Source organism: Ovis canadensis, chromosome X, assembly GCF_042477335.2.
Source record: "Ovis canadensis isolate MfBH-ARS-UI-01 breed Bighorn chromosome X, ARS-UI_OviCan_v2, whole genome shotgun sequence".
NCBI lineage: Eukaryota > Metazoa > Chordata > Mammalia > Artiodactyla > Bovidae > Ovis > Ovis canadensis.
The window spans coordinates 81,184,964-81,209,991 of NC_091727.1; the positions used below are offsets into that span (position 1 = coordinate 81,184,964).

General features: G+C 61.8%; 2 protein-coding genes across 5 annotated transcripts in view; one reads left to right on the forward strand and one right to left on the reverse strand.

Annotated features, from left to right (window-relative positions):
- On the reverse strand, positions 1 to 6,926 carry EMD (emerin). The gene is made up of 9 exons (XM_070290435.1): positions 6,763 to 6,926; positions 5,796 to 5,911; positions 5,563 to 5,655; positions 2,115 to 2,390; positions 1,909 to 2,016; positions 1,664 to 1,741; positions 1,341 to 1,474; positions 823 to 869; positions 1 to 740 (listed from the first exon to the last, which is right to left on the reverse strand). The coding sequence occupies exons 4-9, from the start codon at positions 2,194 to 2,196 to the stop codon at positions 404 to 406; spliced, it is 786 nt and encodes a 261-aa protein (XP_070146536.1). The 5' UTR covers positions 2,197 to 2,390; positions 5,563 to 5,655; positions 5,796 to 5,911; positions 6,763 to 6,926; the 3' UTR covers positions 1 to 403.
- Positions 6,860 to 25,028, forward strand: part of FLNA (filamin A) — a 25,180-nt gene continuing 7,011 nt past the window's right edge. The window contains exons 1-30 of one of the 4 annotated variants that reach the window (XM_070290432.1): positions 6,860 to 6,964; positions 9,997 to 10,405; positions 13,433 to 13,681; positions 13,770 to 13,867; positions 13,990 to 14,137; positions 14,581 to 14,699; positions 14,794 to 14,871; positions 14,965 to 15,127; positions 15,204 to 15,404; positions 15,922 to 16,059; positions 16,145 to 16,268; positions 16,385 to 16,521; positions 16,622 to 16,815; positions 16,898 to 17,011; positions 17,103 to 17,246; positions 18,116 to 18,239; positions 18,323 to 18,483; positions 18,571 to 18,661; positions 18,756 to 18,925; positions 19,187 to 19,304; positions 19,396 to 19,658; positions 19,878 to 20,475; positions 20,561 to 20,734; positions 20,821 to 20,983; positions 21,061 to 21,221; positions 21,310 to 21,480; positions 21,858 to 21,981; positions 22,072 to 22,228; positions 22,826 to 23,015; positions 23,172 to 23,195. In XM_070290432.1, coding sequence (XP_070146533.1) covers positions 10,033 to 10,405; positions 13,433 to 13,681; positions 13,770 to 13,867; positions 13,990 to 14,137; positions 14,581 to 14,699; positions 14,794 to 14,871; positions 14,965 to 15,127; positions 15,204 to 15,404; positions 15,922 to 16,059; positions 16,145 to 16,268; positions 16,385 to 16,521; positions 16,622 to 16,815; positions 16,898 to 17,011; positions 17,103 to 17,246; positions 18,116 to 18,239; positions 18,323 to 18,483; positions 18,571 to 18,661; positions 18,756 to 18,925; positions 19,187 to 19,304; positions 19,396 to 19,658; positions 19,878 to 20,475; positions 20,561 to 20,734; positions 20,821 to 20,983; positions 21,061 to 21,221; positions 21,310 to 21,480; positions 21,858 to 21,981; positions 22,072 to 22,228; positions 22,826 to 23,015; positions 23,172 to 23,195 — 4,969 coding nt within the window. In that variant the 5' untranslated portion in view covers positions 6,860 to 6,964; positions 9,997 to 10,032. Of the gene's footprint in view, positions 6,965 to 9,076; positions 10,406 to 13,432; positions 13,682 to 13,769; positions 13,868 to 13,989; positions 14,138 to 14,580; positions 14,700 to 14,793; positions 14,872 to 14,964; positions 15,128 to 15,200; positions 15,405 to 15,921; positions 16,060 to 16,144; positions 16,269 to 16,384; positions 16,522 to 16,621; positions 16,816 to 16,897; positions 17,012 to 17,102; positions 17,247 to 18,115; positions 18,240 to 18,322; positions 18,484 to 18,570; positions 18,662 to 18,755; positions 18,926 to 19,186; positions 19,305 to 19,395; positions 19,659 to 19,877; positions 20,476 to 20,560; positions 20,735 to 20,820; positions 20,984 to 21,060; positions 21,222 to 21,309; positions 21,481 to 21,857; positions 21,982 to 22,071; positions 22,229 to 22,825; positions 23,016 to 23,171; positions 23,196 to 25,028 lie in introns of those variants that run through there. The other 3 variants (XM_070290434.1, XM_070290431.1, XM_070290433.1) reach the window with 3 other exon arrangements.

Genomic DNA, 25,028 nt, shown 5'->3' on the forward strand with positions numbered 1-25,028 from the left:
TTAAAAATAAATGGTCTTTTATTGTGTCCACGAAAACAAACTCAGGGTGGCCTTTGGTTAATCCCCCCATGAGGTGACGACAAATAGGAGGCATGCGATGACCAAAACCATGTTCTCCTCTCCAGGAGAAGGGTCTTGCCCTCCTAGGCCCGAAGGGTGACAGGCAAGCAGGGCCAGGAGGATCCAGAGGCAGGCCCACCCAGGCCCACCATGCCGCAGAGGGCCCAGGCCTGCTGCCTCCCTGGCAGGACAGGGCAGGGGTCAGCAAACATTGCCCCTGTCCTGGTAACCCCAAGCTAGAACACACAGAAAAGCCCCAACCCCCCTCCCCCAACAAACACTGATAAGGCAGTCAGCCAGGGCTTCCAAGAGGAGCCGGCCTCCAAGGTACGAGGTCAGACCCTTAGGGCTCTGCCCAGAAAGGGTTGCCATCCTCGGCCTGCATGGAGTAGTAAACAAAGAGCAGGAAGGCAGCAAAGACCAGGAACAGCAGCACCTGGCCCCAGAGCGGGACCTGGCGATCCTGGCTCAGGCCGGCAGCCCCAGGGGCCTGCTTTTCAGGCCGGATGGCTCTGCGGGTGAGCCACGAAGGGGCCGAAGATGAAGATGAGGACACACTCGAGGTGGAGGAGGATGTGGGATAATAGGACAGGCCCAGGGAGCTTCTGGAGATGTTGGAAATAGGGCGGTAGTGTGCAATGTTCTGGTAGGCACTGTCCCGGCCATACAGGAGGCGTTCCCTGAGGCAAAGAGTGCAGTAGGTAGACCAGGAGGGCTTGAGTCCTGAATCAGCCCCAGCCCCTGGCTCGCCTTAATACTCACCGATCCTTGCCTTCCTCTTCCAAAGAGAAAAGACTGTCATCACGGACCTACAGAAGTGAATCAGAATGAGAATACCTATTGACAGGGTCGGTGTAGGTATGACAGGTCATACCCTCAGTCCAAACTGCCCTTCCCAGCCTGTTCTGAACACTGCTTAAAGGCCTGGGCCCTGCCACCCTCCAGACCCCCTTCTTGGTCCTCAGCCTTATGTCTGCAGGGCCGTGCCACTTGTCCCGGCTGCCTGCATCCTACTTTCTGCCCCAGAATTCTCAAAAAGAGCTCAAACCTAGATCCCAGACCAGAGCCAGGGCACGTCCTGGGCACACTAGTCAAAACAGTTCTGACAGCCCCTTCCCCCACCCCAACGGTCTTGACCAGGCAGGTGTCTGCAGGCCCCACCTCTCCCTGGAGGTTTCTGAGCCACCATTTGTGCCCAGTGGTTCCCTTGACTCATCCAAACCCCATGAGGACCCCCTCAGGTTGTACCCAAGTACAGGGTGCCCGACAACTCAGCTCACCTGGCGGTGAAAGGGGTCAGCATCTGAGAGTGAAGCTGAGGGCTGGCGGAAGCCCTTGGATGTGCCCATAGACTCAGGCTCCCCGTAAGTCCTGGTGGTCAAGTAACTCTCCTCATAGTAGTCATCATTATAGCCTTAGGAAGGGGGGGGGCAGCGGTAGCAGAAGGGGCAACGGTGTCCCCACCTGGCCCGATGGCCCTAATCTGAATCCCATTGGGGGGGGGGTGCTGCAGGGCTACTGCAGGACGCATGGGGTTGAGGTCTCAGGTTCTGGCTGACACTGGAAGGAAGGTGTCAGAGTGCCCACCCCACCCCTGCCTTACCCTTGCTCTGGTAAAGTAAGGCGTCCTCTTTCTTGGGCAGATCATACATATCCGAGTCCACGGACGCCGAATCTAAGTCTGAATGGGGGAGGGGCTAGGACCATTGGCCCACAGGGGTCCCCTCCCGTTTCCCCCGCGCCCCTTCCAGCCAGTGCCCTGGCCACACCCCCGCGACCCCTTCCTCAGCGTCCCCCAAACCGTGTCCCCAAGGGCGGCCAGGCGGGGCCCTGGGACGGGAGCCTCACCCGAGAACCGATAGGAGAAAGAGGATGCGGACGAGCTCGGGGGCGAGAGCCTCCGCCTCTGGGTCTCATACTCGAAGATTTTCTTTTCGTAGAGCTTGCGAGTGGAACCTGATCAGACGCGGGGCACAGGGCGGTCAGGGAGCGGGCCGAGAGGGGGCCGCGGGGCTAAGCGCGGGGAGCGGGCCCGCCCTCCGTCCACCGCGTACCGACGACGGGCCCGTGTGGGATGTTGTACTGGCGCAGCACGGCGGCCAGCTCGGAGTCCGAGAGGACTGCGTAGTCGTCCATGGCGGGCAGCGGGCGGCGGAGGCCTGGGGGAGGCCTGGGCCTTGCAACACCGGCCGAGAGACGATGGCCTCGGAGCGCGGCAGGGGAAACAGGAGTGCCTCGGGAGCGGCTACGCGCGCGTCACGCCCGCGTCACAGTCTCGGTCTCCGCGGGCAGCGCGCGCTGTGCGGAGCGGGGCCGGGCCTCGCAGAGAGCTGCCAGCGCAGATTGGTGGAGCCTCGCGAACGGGCGGGGAGGGGCGGGGCTCGCGAGCCCAGAGACGTCACACGCTAGCGCATTTAGGGCTGGACCCCAGCGAGGGGGCGGGGCCTGGGCGCGACGGGAACTAGCTTAGACCCGCCCCGGCTTGGGAGCGGGGCGGGGCCCGCGAGCCGCGACGTCACCCGCTCGGCTATTTGGGTCAGAAGGGTGGAGGGGCGGGGCCTGTGGCCATGCAGCCTGCAGAAACTGGGCAGGATGCGGGAGCTGGGCGGGGCTGCGCGCTGGGCGGGGCTCGCCCTCCCTGAGTCACGTGGAGTCCGCTCGGTCTCAACTGCCCCTCTGCTCCAGCAATTGCGGGTTCCTGGCCGCGCCCCAGGCGGGCGCGTCGCCGGCGGCTGCGAGAAGGGGCCCGATCCGAAGGGGCAAGCCCTTGGAGAGCACGGGTCCAGACTAGGCGCTGCTGCACGCGCAGTGCGCGCGCGCGCCACACCAAGGAAGCCTGTAGCCACCTGACCATAAACCGCCCCCCAGAGCCCCAGACCCCCTGCCCCAGCACGCCTTCCCGCTCTGCAGGATCCTGGCCTGCGCCCGCCGGTTCCCACTGCCTCCTTCCCTCCCCTTGCACCCCAGAGGAAATGGGGCACTGGGCCAGGAGGCCACCGGCCCTCCAGGAGCCAGCAGCCTTGGAAGGGGCCCGGGCATGCCAATGGGCACTGGCATGGGGCGCCCTGTGATGCCGAGATGGCGGGTGTCTGCCTCACCCACCGGCAGTGCACCAGAGGCGCGAGGGGCTTCCCCACCGTGGCTGGGATGGCCCCTGAGCCCAGCGTGACCCAGGAGGCTGCCAGAGGGACCTGCCCCAGGCTTCCGATAATGCACTCTGAGCACCTGGGTCTCAGTGGGCTTCAGGGTCGTGGGAGTGCAGAGGGAGCCTCCCAGACAGGGGGGCCAGGGGACTGAGGGGGGCAAACCATGGAAGGCAGCCAGGGCCTGTCCCAGGGAGTTGGTGAGAGCCTTGGTCAGGAAGAGCTGTCCCATGAAAATTAGGAAGAAGATGACAGTCACATTCTAACAAAGCCAGCCAATGGAATGAGGGGAAACTTAAGTGCCTCTCCCGGAACTGAGATGAAGGCTGGCAGACTGGCCCAGTTGGTGAGGGTCACAGCCTCGGTCTCAGCAAAAGTTCCTTCATGGGGTGGAGAGAAGATAGGGCCCTGGTTTAACCACATACGAAGCCCCTCCTCAAGGTTGCTGTTGGCCAGGTTTTAGAAATGAGGCTTTCTCCATCTCCCAAAATATGAGGGCCCCACGTATGCATGGTTGGATGAGGGGCAGCGCCCCAGGCAGGGCAAGGGTCTTGCTGCTTATCTCCGAGCAGGGAGGGAGATGGCATTTGGGCTCTGGGCTCCTCAGAGCCGGCTTCGCGGAATTTGGAGTTTGGGCCAGATCAGATTCCCCAGCACCTCTCTAAGCCTTCTTTTGCAGTGCTGGCCCCTGTCCCGGAGGCCAGCCTCCCCTTGCCAACCCCCGCCCCATACAGACCCAAGCCGTTTCCTTATGAGGTCAAGGAATTCTAAGTTTGCCTTCTCCTCTGGGAGCACCCCCTCCCCGGCACCTGCCTTGGCCCTTTGCCTTTTATTTCCCTCTCCCCCAGTTGCCCCACTATGAGGTCCCACCACAGATGGCACCACATGGCTGACCTGTGATGGTCTCCTGCACATGAGCCCACCTGGAGCCCCAAGCCAGCCCCACTGCAGGCAGACCTGTCTCAAACCACCAGAAACCAGGCAAGCCCTTGACCATCAGAGCTGAGAGGCCCTTGGCACTGCCACAATGACATCGAGGAGGAATTAAGGGCCCAGAGAAGGAGGGGACTTATACAGGGGCACCCAGGGCAACAATTCATTCATGGATGTTCCCCTAGCCAGTACCTAGCCCTCGGGGTCATAACCTGGACAGCGTGGCCCAGTGGGGATTCCAAGTCAGCAGAGGAGCTGTTAGTGGAAATCTGGGGCCTTGAGGGGAGTCTTCCTGGGAAGAGTGGGCAGAGTTAAAAGCAAGCATTTCTTTGGAACTTTGGCTGAGGCGAAAAGGGCTTGGAAGCCACTGATTCCAAGTCAGTAACAAGACAGTTTCACCTTTAAGGACTAGGATTCTAAGCAATAGATTATGTAACTTGTGATCCTAGCAACATCAAAAAATGTAAGGAAAAGTAATATCAACATGAATACATTTTTCAACAGGTCCAAGGAGACATTCACTGAGTGATTAATGTTTTAAGATCAGAGCCTGAATCCTTTGGTACAATACAAAGCTTACTTTTTCCCTTTAAGGATGTTAAAGATCCTCTGGGTTTGGCCTAGCAGTCGAATGCTTTAAAACATGGCTCAGATGGTAACAAAAGTTGTAAGATGGTGACTAGTGTGAAAATGACCGTTTGGAAGGTTGTCACAATCAATATATAGCAGGGAATGGTTAGCTGACCAAAAACCTCTCAGGTGACACCTTGTGTTCCAGTCCTAGGACACGTCAGTCTGCCTTGGGACAGTCGGCATGGCAGCAGGAATGGAGCTGCTTCTAGTGCTTTTGTGGAACCTTCAACACAAGGTGATGGTTTAGTCGCTAAGTCCTGTCCGACTCTTGAACCCCATGGACTGTAGCCCACCAGGCTCCTCTGTCCATGGGATTTTCCAGGCAAGAGTACTGGAGTGGATTGTCATTTCCTTCTCCATCAACACAAGGAGCAAAAGCCTTTGTTAAAATCTTTTACCAGGGAAGAGCTGGTGCTATATAAACCTTCATTCCCCCCAGACCTGGAAAAGTAGAGACCCTGAGTTGCATGTGTCTCAGGGGTGTGGAGGGAGGGGAGAGAGAGAGTAAAGAGAGGATTAAAACGGAGGTGGGGGGTCCTGAGATCCAGCCATGAAGCCATCACTTCCTTTCTGCTACCCCAGCTATTGTACACTGATTCCCATTGCAATGCCTCTGGCAGGTGGGTGTCCCTCCTTGAAGGATAGCCTTGGCCATGAGCTACCTTGTGGACCTAAACTGAGACTGCTCATCTATCAAGGGAGGATAACCCACTGCCGTGAGGGGCGGAGGGGTGGATCCCACTAGATGGGGCGGGGAGAAACAGAGACCGAGGCCACTGCTAGGCGATCTCACCTGGGGTCAAGGTGGAGAGGTCATTGCCAACAAAGGCAGCAGTGGCTGCGGAGAGGCCTGGAGGGCAATCAGTGCCTTCCTGTTAGTGTGCAGCTGTAGATATCAAACTACGTTAGCAGGTGACAGCAGACTTCTCCTTTCTTCCCCCCTGTTCCTTCCTGCTTCTCCCCTTTTGCCTCCCTCCCTCCCTTCTTTTTGGAGAAGGAAATGGCAACCCACTCCAGTGTTCTTGCCTGGAGAATCCCAGGGACGGCGGAGCCTGGTGGGCTGCTGTCTATGGGGTCACACAGAATCAGACACGACTGAAGCGACTTAGCAGCAGCAGCAGCTCCCTTCTTTGCTTTTTCTCCTTTAATGAAGTAGAATAAAAGAAGAAAGATCAGAGTGCTTTTCAGGTGGTAAGGGACAGTCTCACTTCGTGGAACGTTTATTTCAGCCATTTGTGTCGATCTGCGTGTGTGCCTGCAAATATTGGCTCAGGATGTAAGATGCAGTTCTTTGTGGGGGTTGTGGGCACAGTGAGAAGACACTGCTTTGTGTGGCTTTCCCCGAGGAAGTGACATTTGAGCTGAATACGACGCTGTTAATACCAGGAAATGGGCACACAGAAGACGAAGAGGGAGCCTGGCAGTGCCAGGGTGTGGCTGTGCCCACCTAGTTCCCCAGACGCTTGGCTCCTCGGCTGCACCCCACTGTCCATGCCCAGGCCTCAGGACTGCAGCTAACTGTGCTGCTGAGAATTCAGTCCACTTCTGTTGCTTGCTTCCAGGCCAGGCCTGGCACTGGGCAGGGGCCAAACCCATGCCAGCCAGGGATGTTGTTTGGCTTGTCTTGGGGCTCAGGTCCCTGCCCCCGTGCAGACTTTCAGGTGGGAGGCTCTCAGTGCATACCTGCTAGAGCCTGTTGCACTTCCCCCTCCAAGGTAGAATCCAACTAGCCCGACCAGCCCCAGGCTTGGGGTAAAGGTAGGGGGGCGGCGCAAGACTGGGCAGCTCCCTGGAGGAGGTGGCCTTCGTTGCTGGGCCGAGACGCAGGCTCTGCAGACCCTCCGGGCCGCCCCTCCCCGTCAGCAGAGGGTGAGCTCATCTCAACGGGGGTAGGGGGGCGTCGCCGGCTGCCCAGGCGCCTGAGCTCACGGCGCGCCCCCGCGGGGCCCCCCCTCGAAACCCCCCCCCCGCCCCGCTCCTGGGTGATTTTTACCAATTAAGGCTTTCTCGTCGGGCCGAGTCGGGCCGGGTGCGGGGCGGGGGTGCGGCCAACAAGAAGGCGGGCGGCAGCGGCCCATTCGCGTGGAGGCGCCCGGCGCGCAGCAGACGCCAGCAGAGCCCCGAGGCGCCAGGCGCGGGCTCGAAGATCTGCCAGGCGCCACCCCGCGGCCGCCGGCCGCCCGCAGGGAGAGAAGGTGAGGCGTCCGCGGCGGGCACCGGGCGGAGCGGTTGGCGGGCACCGAGCGGAGTGGTCGGCGGGCACCGAGCGGAGTGGTCGGCGGGCAGCTCACGGAGTTGGTGGTGGGGTGCCCGGGGCCAGCTGCAAGCCGGGGTGTGGTGGTGCAGCCGCCTTCCCTGGTTTCCTGGGGAATCCGGGTCTGGCCCCGCAGTGTGAGAGCCCAACAGCCATGGGGGTGCCCTGGGAGGGTGAACTGGGGGGCAGGTCATTGCATGACTGTCCAGGAAGGCAGGGCTCTGAAGCAGGACGTTGTGTGGGGTCAGGGCGAGAGGCCACCTGGAAAGACACTTTGCAGCCAATATGCCCCCAGGAGGGATGTCGACGGTCGGTTCCTCCCTGACATCAGTGCTCTGGGCATTGGCTGCGTTGGGTAGAGGTGTGGGGCTGGCTTCTGGGCTGCTGCGCTCCACTGGGGCGAGGGCACATGGGGTTGGCCATGCTAGATTCGAGGCTGGGCCCTGTCCCAGGTTGGCTCTGAGCTGGATGTTCACTGCCAGGCAGGATGTGAAGGCCAGCCCCCCACCCCCACCCGCCCCAATTCCTGGGCCAGGAGGAGTAGGTGACGGCCGCTGGGAGACCCACCTGCACGGGCTCCTAGCAGCGCAGTCAAGGTGGGAATTCAGCCCTGGAGCGTTGTCAGCCTGCCTGCCACACCTGGGCTTGGGCAGCCTCTCCTGCCACCCTGTGCCTCTCTTTCACCAGCCGTGGGAGGGCCTGGCTTGGGGTCTGAGGGAAGGAGTTGGGGTGGGAGGCGGGGTGTGTCTAACAACATCCAAGAAATCGACTCCAAATAAGGGAAAATATGAAAGAGCTGTATTTCAGCTTCCAGGGACTGCCCTATCTGGGGGCTTTGGGATGGGGCGCCACCTGGTGGTGATACTATGTCCCCTGGGGACAAGAACTCGTTAGAGCCCCATCTCTTATCACCCCCCAAATAGGGAAGAAGCCTAAGGCTGGCAGCCAGGGCTTCTGTCCCCCTTTCTGCTGGAGTTGGCTGCTGGTTACTGACGCTGACTCAGTTTCCCTGCTCTCTGCAGATTAAGAAAAGAACACAGATAATGCAACTGGATGGCACTTGTCAAGTGACAATGAACTCTCAGTATGATTTTCTCCTTGGGGGACTGGCTCTTCAGGGGGGCAGGGGATCAGAAGGATGGCTCTCATCTCTGCTTGGGTGGGGCCTGCTAGGGAGGAGTCTGCACGGGTCCCCCTCTACTGCTGTCACTCCCACCTCCATCCCAGTCCCCAGACACCATGGTGTGGAATTTTGCGCAGGTGTGTCTAAAGTGGTCAGGCCTTTAGACTGAAAAATGTCACTGGTGAGCAAAAACCAGTGTGGGGTACCAGGCAGCCCCAAAGAGAGCATGCTGGAGGCCAGGTGCTGACTGCAGCCCCACTGTGGGTGACACAGTCCCCAGGGCTGTGAGAGTTGGCCTTATTTGGGCATGCTGACCTAGGGGCTTCTTTCCCACTGGTCTTTAGCAGAGAACTGAGGTACTGCTAGTAGGAAGCTCGATCTAAGTACGAAGCAGGAGGGACAGAGACATGCCTTTCTGGGGGAAAAAAAAAAAAAGATGTGAAGAAGGGAACATCCTGCAGAGAGGAAGGACACAGGACTGAGGGAAGTGAGTCCACTCTGGGGACGAAGCCACCAGTAGGCTGGCTTCTCCAGACTGAAGAAGGTGGCAGTGACTGTCCCTGACAGGCCTCTTGCTTCTGTGCCTTTGTTGGTCTTAGTATCCCCCCCATAGTCTCCAGTTATCTACAAGAAAATGTATTTTGAGCGAATAGGTCCCCAGTACCCAGTCCTGGCTCCACGGCAGGCCCCAGCTGCCTTTCATGGTTTGCCCCCCCTCAGTCCCCTGGCCCCCCTGTCCGGGAGGCCTCCTCTGTTCTCCCACGACCCCGAAGCCCACTGAGACCCAGGTGCTCAGAGTGCATTATCGGAAGCCCGGGGCAGGTCCCTCTGGCAGCCTCCTGGGTCACGCTGGGCTCAGGGGCCATCCCAGCCACGGAGGGGAAGCCCCTCGCGCCTCTGGTAGACTGCCGGTGGGTGAGGAAGGCTTACCCGCCATCTCTGCATGCATCGCATCACAGGGCACCCCGTGCCAGTGCCCATTGGCATGCCCGGGCCCCTTCCAAGGCTGCTGGCTCCTGGAGCGCCGGTGGCCTCCTGGCCCAGTGCCCCATTTCCTCTGGGGTGCAGGGGGGAGGGAGGGAGGCGGTTGGGACCGGCGGGCGCAGGCCAGGATCCTGCAGAGCGGGAAGGCTTGCTGGGGCAGGGGTTCTGGGGTTCTGGGGTTCTGGGGGTCTGGGGGGCGGCTTAGGGTCGTGCGGCTACGGCCTTCCCTGGCGTGGCGCACGCACGCCCGGCGCGGGCAGCAGAGCCTTCTCCAGACCCGCGCTCTCCAAGGGCTCGCCCCTTCGGATCGGGCCCTTTCTCTCGGCTGCCGGCGAGGCGGCTGGCTGTGGCGCGGCCAGGGACCCCCGAGCGCCGGAGGTTGGGGGGGAGGGGGCGGCGGGGACCGAGCGGAGTCCACGTGACTCACGGAGGGCGAGCCACCCCCCGCAGGGGCCTTGGGGAAGGAAAGTCCCTTGTATGGTGTGCCCGCTGCAGGCCAAGTGGTCCCCCGCTCTAGACGTTGCTCAGCCTTTCATCGCTGCAGCGTCTCCTACAGCGCGGGAGGGAGACCTCAGCATTTCCTCGCAGCTTCGCCCGCTCCGGGGCCAACGACCCTTCCCGGTGCCTGGGGGTCGGGTCAAAGAGGCGGGGCGGGGGGGGGACTCAGGGGGGCATTCCAACGGGTGGGGAGGGGCGGGGCGGGTGCGGCCCCGAAGCCCCACCCCACCGCGGCCCCGCCTCCTGGCCCCGCCTCCATCAGCATTTAAAGGGCTCGCTCTCACCGCAGCGCAACCTCAGCTGTCTGCCTCGCCCTGCGCTCGCTGAGGTGCCTGCGACTTTAATTAAAGGGCCGTCCCCTTGTCTAGGCTGCAGCACCGCCCATCGGCTCCTCGCGCCTCAAAATGAGTAGCTCCCACTCTCGGGCGGGCCAGAGCGCTGCGGGCGCGGTTCTGGGCATCGGCGCCGACACACGAGACGCCGAGATGCCGGCCACTGAGAAGGACCTGGCGGAGGATGCGCCGTGGAAGAAAATCCAGCAGAACACGTTCACGCGCTGGTGCAACGAGCACCTCAAGTGCGTGAGCAAGCGCATCGCCAACCTGCAGACGGACCTGAGCGACGGGCTGCGGCTTATCGCACTGCTCGAGGTGCTCAGCCAGAAGAAGATGCACCGCAAGCACAACCAGAGGCCCACCTTCCGCCAGATGCAGCTCGAGAACGTGTCGGTGGCGCTCGAGTTCCTGGACCGCGAGAGCATCAAGCTCGTGTCCATCGGTGAGGGCACGGGCCGCCCGGTGGCGCTGGCGGGGCGAGGGCGGGGGTTTCCGCGCGTCCTCCCCTCTTCCCCGAGCCGACCCCTAGCAGACATCCCCTTAAGTTGCGGCGCTGCCCCGGGGGCCCTCGGGGCCGCCCAGCTGCGTGCGGGCCTCGAGAACAAAGGCTCGCAACCCAGCGGTGCGTGCGAACCGCTACGCGCCCCCGCCCGCCGGTCCCCGGCTGGCCCACGCCCAGGCTGAGCTCACATCCTCCACAGGCCGCGCCCCTGCCCCTGCGCCTGCGGTGGGAGAGGGCCGGGGCGGGGTAGGGGGGCAGTGGGAAGGCGGCGCGGTGGGCACTAGCCAAGCTCTGGCCGTACGCCCAGCGCCCCATCTCTAACGAGGAGGAGGCCAGGACTCTCCACCTCCTATAGCAGTTGGGAGATGGCTCTTGGGCCTCTGGACACCGTTGTGGTTCCTAAACAGAGGCTTGGAGCTTGTGGGTCCCATTGTCTAGGACCCCTCAACTGAAGATTGCTCCAAGTTTAGATCTCCTTTTGGGCACTGGGGGCCCAGAGAGGACCATAGCTAGCCAAACAGCACCTGAGATAGGTTTGGGTGCTGGCTTGTAGTTGCTTAGACACCCAGTTACTGTTGATTGCGGGCCAAACTCTTGCTTCCATGTAGGACTTGCTTTTCTGCATCTAGAATACAGGGGTTTGCTGGGAGGTACTCCAACATGTGCTGGGCTCACTGCCAGCCCAGTGTCCGTGTCACTGGGCTGGTGAGGCTGGCACTGACTAGGCCTACCACATCATTCCCAGGCACCTCTCGAGATGGGAGCCACACAGGGACCGGCACCAGAACTGGTGACTTTTGAGGGGGGGGCGGCGACGTGAGACAGGGAGCAAAGGGGCACCAGCTTTATTTTCTTCAGCAGTCAAAGAGAACTTCCAGCGGCCCCTGCAGTCCTGGCCTGGTCCATGCTGAGCCTGAGAAAGTGAGGGACCAAGACTCAGGTGCCCCCAATCACTCTGAGCAGGTCTCAAGGGCCCCACCTCTTTTTCTGGAATGCAAGTCCAGGCCGAGGCCCACCCCCCAGTCCCATACTCAGTCTAGCCAAGCTGAGTCATCTTTGAGCCTTGGGTGGGGGGGCAACCGGATGTGGGGAGGCGAGCCACACCCCAGTTGTCTGGGGGGGGTCCCCCCCCCCCGCCCTTCTTCTCCTCTTGTGAGCTGGCTGGAGCAGGCCTAGTTCCCAGAGCTTTGCCATATAAGGCAAAAAAATGTTGGAAAGCAGCAGTGATTAGGGGAAGGAGGGGGCAGGCTGGCCCGGGGGCTGGGGAAAGGGGGTGGGATGGGGCGGGGCCATCCAACCAGTCAGTCTCTCAACACTTAGCCCAGTCCTTCCAGCCCTCTTTTGTGAGTTGGATGGGACGGCCTGAGCCAGCCTCCTATGGACCAGGGGGAGGGCCCAGCCCCAGGAGAACCGATGAGCTTGGCCTTGTGTGTCCCCTCGTGGGTCTGGGTGGACCTCAGGCCTCCCGAGGGCTCTGGTGCCAGGCTCAGGGTTCTGGGGATAGGAACCTGGTGGGAAAGCACAAGTGCTCCCATGTACTTGGTCTTCTCCGAGCCTTCCAGTCATCCCTAGCCTGAGACCCCCTCTCCTGACACTTGGCAATGGTGCGAGGCAGTGGTATAGGACTGGGACGAGCCCCCCATTGAGAACTGGGAGGCCACTCTGCTCTGAGTGGTGTTGAGCTGGTCTTTGAGGTGGGGCCTGCTGGGTTCAGAGGCTGCCTGGTCCCCACCCCCCAGTTGACTTGCTGGACAAGCATTTTCTCCTGATTATTGGTGAGTGGAACCCATCAGCAGGGATTCCAAAGATAAGCGGCCCTCCTGTGTTCTCAGACCCAGCCCTAAGCCCCAGTCCCCAAGCGCTTGAGACTGACACCCAGAAGGGCCTTGGGTGGGGCCCTGAGGGGTTGCTATGGTGATGGGGTGCTGGGTGCCTGCCCTAACCACTTCCCCTGTGGTGAGCTTGGTGGCCACCCGCCTGCAGCCCAGCGGCCTGATAAGTGGTGAGGAGGGCGGGCAGTGGCTGAGCCTACTGCTGAGACAGCGGGACTCTGGGACCCCACCCACAACCCCCTACTAAGCGAGGGGCCCTGGGCACCCAACCCAGGCTGGCAGGCCCCACCCCCGCCCCCACCGGGCTGGGTGAGGGGGCCCCTGGAATGTGTCCTGCTCGGCATCCCGGCTGGCAGGCCATCCCTGCTGGGCCCCAGTGAGTCAGGGCCAGACCGCTGGTTCCTTGGGGCGACCAGCCCCTCCCCTGCACCAGGCCAATGGCCCAACCCCCAGCCTGGCTCTGTCAGGGGAGGGGCGAGCATGAAGGAAGTGGGGGCAGGTGGGGGTTCACACCCTCCACCCAAAGGGTCCTTGCCCAACTTCCCCAGCCTCAGCCATTCACGCCCCAACCCTGGGCCAGCAGTTGTATTTCCCAACCCAACCCCCACTTGCCTTCCTCTTCCCCAGTGCCCGCCCAGGGGCCCTGGCATCAAGGCCTCGGGGTCCAGCTGTTCCCCCTGCCCCTTCCTTGGAGACCTTTGGAGAGGGGCCTGGGCGGCTGCAAAGCACTCATCCACTCTCTTTCTCTGGAACCATCTTTGGGGATCGGGGCCCCGTCTGCAGCCTGGATCTGTCACCTGTCCGTCTTCTGGGCCCACATGGCCCCGGGGCTTCTGGCAGCTCCCCTGATTGTGCTGTATTGGCACTGCATGTCTGGGGAGGTTTTACCCCTGAACCTCCTTGATGCTCTCACAGGCACCCGCACCCCACCCTGCCTCACGGAGGCCTCCTCCTCCTCCCTGGGGCCCGCTGTCTCCCACACTCGCCAGTGCCTGGGAGTGGCCTGCTGTCCCGTGTGTGCACTTCTGCACCCCACCCCCGAAGCTGTGTGTGCACATGCGTCTGTGCCTGTGCCCAGCCCCCCTGCCCCGGGTCAGCCGTGCCCACCCAGCGCTGCCACTCATTGCCCTTGCAGACAGCAAGGCCATTGTGGACGGGAACCTCAAGTTGATCCTGGGCCTCATCTGGACCCTGATCCTGCACTACTCCATCTCCATGCCCATGTGGGATGAGGAGGAGGACGAGGAGGCCAAGAAGCAGACCCCCAAGCAGAGGCTGCTGGGCTGGATCCAGAACAAGCTGCCACAGCTGCCCATTACCAACTTCAGCCGCGACTGGCAGAGTGGCAGAGCCCTGGGCGCCCTGGTCGATAGCTGTGCCCCAGGTGAGGGGTGTCAGGTGTTGGGGGTGAAGGGGACGGCCTGTGGCGAGGTCCCGTGGTCCCTAGACTGACGACTTTCCTCCATCTGCAGGCCTGTGCCCTGACTGGGATTCCTGGGATGCCAGCAAGCCCGTGAACAATGCACGGGAAGCCATGCAACAAGCTGATGACTGGCTGGGCATCCCTCAGGTATGCCCCCCTACTCTGACCAGCAGGGTCTGCATGGGGGCCGAGGTCCCCATGGGGAGAGGTGGAGTGTCCCAGGAGCCCAAGGCTTGGAGGCCCACTGGCTCCTCATTCTGTCTGTGAAGGTAATCACCCCCGAGGAGATTGTGGACCCCAACGTGGATGAGCACTCCGTCATGACCTACCTGTCCCAGTTCCCCAAGGCCAAGCTGAAACCGGGGGCTCCCCTGCGGCCCAAACTCAACCCGAAGAAAGCCCGAGCCTACGGGCCAGGTGAGGGAGCCAGGCAGGAGTGTTCCTGTGAGGTCACCTTCTCCCCGTGGGGCCGCATCCTCTGGGAAATGTCAGCTCCTTGGGAATCTTCCATCATGTGGCCGCCGGGTTATCAACTGCCCTCCGCAAGTCAGACAGGAGTGGGTCAGGGCTGATCAAAAGCAGCCCCTGGCTGGATGTTCCCCACGTCACACCCACCCAAGGCAGAGTGTGTTTAGGGAGTAAGGACCCATCCACTTTGCTGTAAGTGAACTTGAGACCCAGCCAGGTTATCTGACAGGAGCCCGAGTCCCAGCACGCTCAAGCGAGCATTCTAGAAACAGGCCCAGGCCTGTCTCACAAGAGCACCATTTCAGAAGGGAATAGGGAGGGGTGCTGAGCCCGTGTAGGTGAGGGGGTGGCCCTGACTGCCAACCCATGGCTTCCTCACCCTTCCTGGGCAGGAATTGAGCCTACGGGCAACATGGTAAAGAAGAGGGCAGAGTTCACTGTGGAGACCAGAAGCGCCGGGCAGGGAGAGGTGCTGGTATACGTGGAGGACCCGGCCGGGCACCAGGAGGAGGTAAGGCAGCCCGCAGGTAGGGCCTCGCATTGCCAGGCCTCCGTGTGCCAGGGGCTGCTCCGAACGAAGACTCACAGGCTCCTTCCCACCCTAGGCCAAAGTGACCGCCAATAACGATAAGAACCGTACCTTCTCTGTCTGGTATGTCCCCGAGGTGACGGGGACTCACAAGGTGAGCCCTCAGCCTGAGGGGAGGCTGGGAGCAAAAGCTGTGGCCAGGGGGGACCCCAACCCTGGCCTCACGGCCTGCCCCTCCTGGGAACAGGTCACCGTGCTCTTTGCCGGCCAGCACATCGCCAAGAGCCCCTTTGAGGTGTATGTGGACAAGTCCCAGGGAGATGCCAGCAAAGTGACTGCCCAGGGCCCTGGCCTGGAGCCCAGCGGCAACATCGCCAACAAGACCACCTACTTTGAGATCTTCACTGCCGGTGAGCGGAGGGTGCTAAGGCCAGCAGGCCCATGGGAGGATGAGAGGCTGGAAACTGAGCCGCTGCTTCCCAGCAGGTGCGGGCATGGGTGAGGTGGAGGTGGTGATCCAGGACCCAGCAGGCCACAAGGGTACCGTGGAGCCTCAGCTGGAGGCCCGGGGCGACAGCACGTATCGCTGCAGCTACCAGCCCAGCGTGGAGGGCGTCCACATGGTGCACGTCACTTTCGCTGGGGTGCCCATCCCTCGAAGCCCCTACACAGTCACTGTGGGCCAAGGTAGGCCAGCCCCAGCTGCCTTCCACAGGGCACATCTCCAGCCGGGTGGTCTTGGATGGGGGCAGCCGGGCACGTGCTGCTACAGCCCTGCCCTGGCTCCTGGGACGTCTGTGCTTCCACTGTTGGGGCCTCCTCCTCCTCCTCCTCTCGCCTTCTCCCTCTCTCTCTCTCTCTCCACGCTTTCACCTTCGGAAGAGCTCGCTCCAGCTGTCTAGAAACCTGCTGCTCTCTGCTCTGCCCACAGGGTCAACGGTACTTGGATCTGTCTTCCTCGGGGGTCGGGGGTGGGTGGGCTGGGTGTGGGGGCTGCGGGGGGAGCTGGTGTGGATGGAGCACAGGGAAGGAGGCCTGCCACATCCGGGCCTGGGCCCCAGGTCCTTGGGTCATGGTCCCTTCCGGTTCTTTCTTACATGGCCTTCACCATCCTGGGCAGCCCACCAGCCCAGTCTGGTGGGAGACAAGGGAGGGGATCACCCTGCACTAGTTCCCAGCAGCTCAACCAGTCCTCTGCTCACAGCTTGTAACCCAGGTGCCTGCCATGCTGTCGGCCGGGGTCTCCAGCCCAAGGGTGTGCGAGTGAAGGAGACAGCCGACTTCAAAGTGTACACAAAGGGGGCGGGCAGCGGAGAGCTGAAGGTCACCGTGAAGGGCCCCAGTAAGTTGGCCTGTGGCTGGGGTAGGGCGATACCAGCCCCTGGCCACTGCTCAGCAGGCCTGAGGCCTCCCCTTGTCTCTGACAGAGGGCGAAGAGCGTGTGAAGCAGAAGGACCTGGGTGATGGTGTCTATGGCTTCGAGTATTACCCCATGATCCCCGGCACATACACCGTCACGATCACGTGGGGTGGCCAAAATATCGGGCGCAGGTGAGGCCCTGGATGAGCGCTTTAGAGGTGGCACACCTCCTCCCCTGCAGGGCTCAGGCCAGCCTGCCTCCATGATGGGGCCTTCGGCACTCCCCTGCGTGGCTCTCTCCTTGCAGTCCCTTCGAGGTGAAAGTGGGCACTGAGTGCGGCAATCAGAAGGTGCGGGCATGGGGCCCTGGGCTGGAGGGCGGTGTCGTCGGCAAGTCTGCAGACTTTGTTGTGGAGGCCATTGGTGACGACGTGGGCACCCTGGGTGAGTAGGTGGCTGCAATGGGAGTACCCCGGGGGCAGAGGCTGGCGAGGGCCACCCTCCCAGGGCTCCAGGGCCCTCACGAGCTGGCGGCTGTTGTCAGGCTTCTCAGTGGAGGGCCCATCGCAAGCTAAGATTGAGTGTGACGACAAGGGCGATGGCTCCTGCGATGTGCGCTACTGGCCACAGGAGGCCGGTGAGTACGCGGTGCATGTGCTATGCAACAGTGAGGACATCCGTCTCAGCCCCTTCATGGCTGACATCCGTGACGCGCCCCAGGATTTCCATCCAGACAGGGTAAAGAGCATGTGCCGCTGGGTGGGGGGGGCCTGAGGGTGCCGACACTCTGTGCCCTGAGAACTGGGTGGCCTCCCATCAGGTGAAGGCACGTGGGCCTGGATTGGAGAAGACTGGCGTGGCTGTGAACAAGCCAGCAGAGTTCACAGTGGATGCCAAGCACGGCGGGAAGGCTCCTCTCAAGGTCCAAGTCCAGGTGAGGTGCTCCCCCGTGCCAGAAGCAGGCTGGGCAGGCGCCCAGACCTGGTCACTGACCAGGAGGCCTTTTGATCCCGCCCACTTTGCAGGACAATGAGGGCTGCCCAGTGGAGGCAACGGTCAAGGACAATGGCAACGGCACTTACAGCTGCTCCTATGTGCCCCGGAAGCCAGTGAAGCACACGGCCATGGTGTCCTGGGGAGGCGTCAGCATCCCCAACAGCCCCTTCCGGGTGAGCCTCTAGTCTGCTTCCCTGGGGCCCCTGCTTCGTTTGATACAACTCTGATGAAACTTGCATGCCATACAGTTGACCCCTTTCCAATATCCAACTTGGTGGTTTTGGGTGAGTTCCGAGTTGTGCAGCCAGCACCACAATGGAAGATGAGGCCATTTTCACCACCCCCTAAAGAAAGTCGGTAACCCTCCAAAGGCCCCCTGCCCTGGCCTAAGCAGCCTCTCCTCTCTCTGCTTTCTGGCTGGGTGGGGATGGACTCATATCCCCTGTGGCCTGTATATCATGAGTCATTGCTTCTTGCCTCTCAACGGCTGGATGATACACCATTGTGTGGATAGACCACATTTTCTGTTTCCAGTCATTTGTTGATGGACATTTGGGAGTTTTTTCACCTTTTGGTTGGCGCTGTGCTATGAACGGCCCAGAATGGGTGTTAGAGGGGACGAGTGATCTCATGTCTCTGGGTGGATAGATACCAAAACATGGAATTGCAGCATCATATGGTTGCTTGTGTTTGGAAAAGGAAAGGGAAGTCGCTCAGTTGTATCTGACTCTTTGCAACCCCACAGACTGTAGCCCACCAGGCTTCTCCATCCATGGGATCTTCCAGGCAATAATATTAGAGTGGGTTCCCATTTCCTTCTCCAGAGATCTTCCCTACCCAGGGGTCAATCCCAGGTCTCCAGCATTGTAGGCAGACACTTTACTCTCTGAGCCACCAGGGAAGTCTGCTTGTGTTTGAGGGGCCATCAAATGATTTCCGAGGGTGGTGGTGCCACTCTGCGTGCCCACCGGCGGTGGGTTAGAAAGCCCCTGCCTGTCCTCCGGGCTGGTTGTGACCCTGCACTTGCCCCTGTGCCCTGCAGGTGAATGTGGGCGCTGGCAGCCACCCGAACAAGGTCAAGGTGTATGGTCCAGGAGTGGCCAAGACAGGACTCAAGGCTCATGAGCCCACCTACTTCACTGTGGACTGCACGGAGGCTGGCCAGGGTAACTCCCTGCCTCAGGAGTGGGTGGCCAGTGGGCATGGCATCCCTGTGAGGTCCCTAGCCCCATGCTCTCCTCCACTGCAGGTGACGTCAGCATCGGCATCAAGTGTGCCCCAGGCGTGGTGGGCCCTGCCGAGGCCGACATCGACTTCGACATCATCCGTAATGACAACGACACCTTCACGGTCAAGTACACCCCCCGAGGGGCTGGCAGCTACACCATCATGGTGCTCTTTGCTGACCAGGTGGGTGCTGCTGCTCCTGGCCCCCAAAGATGGCTGGGTGTTGGGGTGCTGCTCACCTCTCAGCCCTTCTCCTCCCACCCCTTGCAGGCTACGCCCACCAGCCCCATCCGGGTCAAGGTGGAGCCTTCCCATGATGCCAGCAAGGTTAAAGCAGAGGGTCCCGGCCTCAGTCGCACCGGTGAGGACGGGGACCCTGTGGGGATGTTGGGGCCCCGAACGGGGTATGTATGTGCACATGCAGGAGCCCCTAGAGGGTTGCTGTGTCTCCTCAGGGGTCGAGCTTGGCAAACCCACCCACTTCACGGTCAACACCAAGGCTGCTGGCAAAGGCAAGCTGGATGTCCAATTCTCGGGGCTGGCCAAAGGGGACGCAGTGCGTGATGTGGACATCATTGACCATCATGACAACACCTATACCGTCAAGTACACGCCTGTGCAGCAGGTAGCCAGCTCCCTTGATAACCCCCTGTGGCCACACCCGTCTGTACACCTGCTGAGCCTGCGGGCCCCTTCATGTGGTGGGCTGGGTGGCTGGCTCCAAGAGACTTTGTGCCCACTCTGGTTTCTCACTTGGGACAGAGTGGGCACAGCAGTTGGAGGGTCCAATGTCTCTGACCACCCAACCCCCATGCCCGAGTTGGAAAGGCACAGGACAGGGGAGCTCAGCCATGACTTCTGACCCTGTCTTCTGTACCCTTCTCAGGGCCCAGTGGGCATCAATGTCACTTATGGAGGCGATGCTATTCCCAAAAGCCCCTTCTCAGTGGGAGTGTCTCCAAGCCTGGACCTCAGCAAGATCAAGGTGTCCGGCCTGGGAGAAAGTAAGTTGCTGGGGCCCTGGCATAGCTGCTGGCGATGCCCAGGCTGCCTAAGTGGCCTCATAGTCCTGTCTTCCCCCCATTGCTTCAACAGAGGTGGATGTTGGCAAAGACCAGGAGTTCACGGTCAAGTCCAAGGGCGCCGGTGGCCAGGGCAAAGTGCTGTCGAAGATCGTGGGCCCTTCAGGGGCAGCAGTTCCCTGCAAGGTGGAGCCAGGCCTCGGGGCTGACAACAGCGTGGTGCGCTTTGTGCCCCGTGAGGAGGGGCCCTACGAGGTTGAGGTGACCTATGACGGCATACCTGTGCCCGGCAGCCCCTTTTCCCTGGAAGCCGTGCCCCCCACCAAGCCTAGCAAGGTAAGGGGGTTGCCGGGGCCACAGCCCATGTCTGCTTTGGACCTTACTCCTTCTCCTTTTGGTCCTTCTGAGCGAGGGCCCTGCTCGGGCCTGTGCCCGCCTGGTAGGGGAGGGAAGCCAGAACGAGAAGAGAGACAGATGGAGTCAGGCTGGGGTCTGAGGGTCAAGGATCAGAGAGCTGGTGCAGCTTGGGCTCCTGACCCGCCCCTCTTCCTCCAGGTAAAAGCCTTCGGGCCGGGGCTGCAGGGGGGCAGTGCAGGGTCTCCTGCCCGCTTCACCATCGACACAAAGGGTGCCGGCACAGGCGGCCTGGGCCTGACAGTCGAAGGCCCCTGTGAAGCTCAGCTCGAGTGCCTGGACAACGGGGATGGCACGTGCTCTGTGTCCTATGTGCCCACTGAGCCCGGGGACTACAACATCAATATCCTCTTCGCCGACACCCACATCCCTGGCTCCCCATTCAAGGCCCACGTGGTTCCCTGCTTCGACCCGTCCAAGGTCAAGTGCTCAGGCCCCGGGCTGGAGCGGGCCACGGCTGGGGAGGCTGGGCAGTTCCATGTGGACTGCTCGAGCGCGGGCAGCGCGGAGCTGACCATCGAGATCCGCTCCGAGGCGGGGCTGCCGGCCGAGGTGCACATCCAGGACCACGGTGACGGCACGCACACCATCACCTACATCCCCCTGTGCCCTGGGGCCTACACCGTCACCATCAAATACGGCGGCCAGCCCGTGCCCAACTTCCCCAGCAAGCTGCAGGTGGAGCCCGCAGTGGACACCTCGGGCATCCAGTGCTACGGGCCCGGGATTGAGGGTCAAGGTGCGAGGCTCTGCCGTGGGACATGGGGGCAGGGGAACTGGGCCCCCTGGAGCCCCCGTCTTCCTCTTCATGTCCCCACCCACAGGTGTCTTCCGAGAAGCCACCACCGAGTTCAGTGTGGATGCCCGGGCTCTGACACAGACTGGAGGGCCCCATGTCAAGGCTCGTGTGGCCAACCCCTCGGGCAACCTGACTGAGACATACGTGCAGGACTGTGGCGATGGCACGTACAAAGTGGAGTACACGCCATATGAGGAGGGTGCGTGTCGGGGTGCCAGAGGGACTGCGGGAGGTGAGGGGGCAGGGCAGTCTGGGACCCTTCTAAGTCAGCCCGCCCTCCTGCAGGACTCCACTCTGTGGATGTGACCTACGACGGCAGTCCTGTGCCCAGCAGCCCCTTCCAGGTGCCAGTGACTGAAGGCTGCGACCCCTCCCGAGTGCGTGTCCATGGGCCAGGCATCCAAAGCGGCACCACCAACAAGCCCAACAAGTTCACTGTGGAGACCAGGTGGGTGAGAGCCCCAGAAGCAGGGGCTGCAGTGGGCCTTAGAAGTTGGGGGATAACGAACTGTCTGTTTGGACTAGGGGAGCTGGCACGGGGGGCCTGGGCTTGGCTGTCGAGGGCCCCTCCGAGGCCAAGATGTCTTGCATGGACAACAAGGATGGCAGCTGCTCGGTTGAGTATGTCCCCTACGAGGCTGGCACCTACAGCCTTAACGTCACTTACGGTGGCCACCAAGTGCCAGGTGAGCAATCGGGTCAGCTGGGGTCTGTCTGGGGCCACCTGCCTGCCCTCCAGCCTGTCTCAGAAATGCCACCTTTTGGCCCCCACAGGCAGTCCTTTCAAGGTCCCTGTGCACGATGTGACAGACGCATCCAAGGTCAAATGCTCTGGGCCTGGCCTGAGCCCGGGCATGGTCCGTGCCAACCTCCCTCAGTCCTTCCAGGTGGACACGAGCAAGGCTGGCATGGCCCCACTGCAAGTCAAAGTGCAGGGGCCCAAAGGTGAGTGTGTGTGGGGTGTGGGGGTCAGTTCAGGAGGGCCTGGTCCCGAGGGAGGGCGTCTCGCACACCTTGGGGTGGGACGCAGGTGGGCAGGCAGTTGACAGAGGAGCCTCAGGTGACACCAGAGCCAGTGACCTGGTGAAGGGGACCAAAAGGACATAGACCACTGAGCAGAGGTGGGAAGGAGAGAGGGCAAGGGCCCAGGTGGTACCCAGATTAGTGTCTCATGTCACAGAGGCTCAGGGCTGTTCCTGGGGACGGCAGGGCTAGGCCTGGGGTGGGGGCTGAGTATACATGGCTCAGATCTGGCTTTTTAGTGTAGTGGGCCTAGGAACCCAGAGCACCAGCTGAGACTCTATCTCTGGGACTGGGGTCAGGCCTGGTGGAGCCGGTGGATGTGGTGGACAATGCCGATGGCACCCAGACTGTGAACTATGTGCCCAGCCGTGAGGGGCCCTACAGCATCTCGGTGCTGTATGGAGACGAAGAGGTACCCCGCAGGTAAGGAGCAGGGCCCTCTGTCTTAGGGGAGGGTCCCTGGCCTGGGCACCAAGAGCCATTCTAACCACCCACAACATCCTGGCCCGACAGCCCCTTCAAGGTTAAGGTGCTGCCTACACATGACGCCAGCAAGGTCAAGGCCAGCGGTCCAGGGCTTAACACCACGGGTGTGCCTGCAAGCCTGCCTGTGGAGTTCACCATTGATGCCAAGGACGCTGGGGAGGGCCTGCTGGCTGTCCAGATCACGGTGAGCGTGGGGGCCACCTGGCCTTTGTTTCGCAGCTCTGGGTCCATGGCAGGTGGGGAGGGGAGGGACCCAGGCCTGAGGTCCACAGCCTGGGGCAGATGAGCCAGTCTGGGGTCTCTGGTCTTCCCTGGGAGCCAGGCCCCTGCCTCTAGGATGGTGGTCACAGACCCAGGCTTCCCCTACACACATATTTGCTTACTTCTGATGTCACTAAAGCCCTTAGTACCTTAACTTTTCTGCCTGTAACATTCTCCGGGGCCAGGTATAAGGCTGGGACTCTGGGATCTTTCAGAGGAGCTCGTCCTATTGCTGGGGCTGGCCCTGGGGTAGAGGACTAGGGCTGAGAATTGTTTGTGGGGATAAAGCAGGATAGGTGCCAAGTTTCCTGGCCATGCCTGTCATCGGGGGCTTCCCTTTTGGACCTTGCCTGTGGGGAAATAAGTAAAGGACAGTGCTGGATGCAGGCAGCCATTTTGGGCCATGGTGGCTGACCCTGCAGCAGCAGTGCTTGACACTTGGTCCTCTGAGAGGACCTGAGGAAATCCTGGGCCAGGGAGAGCTTGGACCAACTGTTCTTCCCTGTGCTCTGCTACACAGGACCCGGAGGGCAAGCCCAAGAAGACACACATCCAAGACAACCATGACGGCACGTACACAGTAGCCTACGTGCCAGACGTGACAGGCCGCTACACTATCCTCATCAAGTATGGTGGTGACGAGATCCCCTTCTCCCCATACCGTGTCCGCGCCGTGCCCACAGGGGATGCCAGCAAGTGCACTGTCACAGGTGAGCCCAGCGTGCCAGCAGCCATGGCGCTCAGCACGGGGCTTGGGTGTGCCTGTGTGCAAGGGCTCGCTGCTTGGGGCGGCGTGTGGGAGTGGGGGCCGCCCCCTTGAGTGACTCACCTGACCTTTCTCCTTGCTCTCTGCCCTCTCACCTCAGTGTCAATCGGAGGTCACGGGCTAGGTAAGCTGCTTGCTGGGGCCACTCCCAATGCCCCTTCTGCCCAGAGGGCAGCTTCCTTTCTTCTTCCGGCTGATTCCCAGGATAGTTCCAGCTGCAGCTCTTGGCAGGGACAGAGGGGGGGTACTGGAGGTTTAGGGCCCAGGGAGGCCTCTGGAGCTGGGCATGAGTGCTCCGGCCCTCCCCCTCTCTGGGCCTCTGTTTTTCCACCTGAGAAGTCGGGTTGCAGCTGTGAGCTTTGGGGCGAGGTGCATCCTGAGAGGCACCCCCCTGGGGGCTCTGGGGTCTGGGGATCTTGGTGCCCCGGGGCAGTCTCGGGGGCGGGCAGTAGGCCCGGTCTCTTTTCACTTCCTCCTTCTGAATCCAGGGTCTCCCCCAAGCAGCGGGAGTCCCCAGCCCCGGCCGGATCCACAGACCCCCGTCCCCACCTCCCAGGGGCCTCCGCGTCCCGGGTCAGGGGAGGTGCCAGTGCATGAGTGGGTGGGGCTGGCTGGTAGTGCCGTAGCACCAGCATTGACTGCTTGGGCGGCCAGCATGGCGGGGCCCAGCCCAGCCTCAGAGTGCCAAAGTGCACTCGGTGGCCCACCCTCTTCCTGCCTCCCTCCCTTCCTGCCCCTCCCAGCAGTGACGTTATTCAGATGGTCCCCAACCAGACCTGGGAGGGGAGGCCCGCCCCAGCCAGGGATGCCAGCAAGAGGCCACAAGCACATGGGAGCCTCTGGAGGCTGGAGGCCTGGACCTTGGCCAAGGTGGCCCTGGAGAAAGCTAGAGGGTGGCAGGGGTTTGATGACTCCGTCCAGGGGGCCTTGGGGTCTGAGATGACAGGCCCGTGTCCCTGGGCCAGGGGATAAGACCTTGGGGACCAGGGGCAGGGTCAAGACTGGGGCCGAGAGAGCGGTCTTGGTTTACCTTGGCCGCCATGTGCCAGTGGAGGCAAAGAGCCCAGTTGGGGAACCGAAGTCACTTCGGTATCAGTTGCAGGGCTGGCTTGGGCTAGGCTGCTGGTGGGTGGGTGGGGCTTGAGGGGAGAACCTCAAGGGGTGGGGGGCTTCAAGGATGGAGCAGCCCAGACCTGCTGAAGAGCTGGGTGCTGGGCAGGGAGCACGGGCAGTTGGGGTTAACTGAGGTTTGGGCCCAGGCCACTTACTAGATGGTGGGTCCAGGTTCCGAGCCAGGGAGAGCAGGTGTGGCTGTGTATGAGGTGAGGCCTCCCAGTTGGGGGTGGGCGGTGGGGGTCCAGGCGTAGTGTTCTGGAGCCCCGCAAAGTGGGCACCCTCAGTGGACAGTACAGTTCAGGGGCCGGCCAAGTGGCCGGCTGGGGACCCCCTTGAATTTGGCCCTGGGGTGGGTTCGGTGTTGCCAGCTGCTTCCCTGGCAGGGGCCAGGCTCCAGAAAGCACTCACTGCCAGGCCTCACGGTCCCCAGCCCCCCGAGCCTCCATGGCTGAGCCCAGATCATAACGTCACTGTCCCTCCCCTCTGCTCTCACCGCCTCGCAGCCGTGGCTCTGGCTTGGGCCCCCTGCCTCCCTGCCCTATGGGTACTGGCCCCCCTGCTGCGCTGCACTGCCTGGGTGCTAACCCCGCTGCCTTCCTGCTTCCCTGCTCCCGGTTCCCTGCCTGCACCAAGCCATGCCCGGCTGCCCCTTCTCTGCAAGTCTCCGGTCGAGCGAGCCTTCTCAGTTGTCAGGAAACTCTGATTGCAACTTCAGGCCCCAGGGGTGGGGAACAAGTGTCACATGCCCCACGCTGCAGCAGGACTCTGCCTCACTGCGTCCGCACACGGCACTGGGGGCCAGGGCATGGCCACAGGGGTGAAGGCAGCCCGAGGCTCAGCT

Bases quoted from the DNA above. Each gene is read 5' to 3' on its own strand.
- EMD (XM_070290435.1), bottom strand. From the start codon at position 2,196: ATGGACGACTACGCAGTCCTCTCGGACTCCGAGCTGGCCGCCGTGCTG. The intron at 1,742-1,908 runs GTGAGGCTCCCG...TCCCCCATTCAG, and splicing joins TTTCTCCTATCGGTTCTCGG to ACTTAGATTCGGCGTCCGTG. The intron at 870-1,340 runs GTGAGCTGAGTT...TCACTTCTGTAG, and splicing joins CTGACCCCTTTCACCGCCAG to GTCCGTGATGACAGTCTTTT.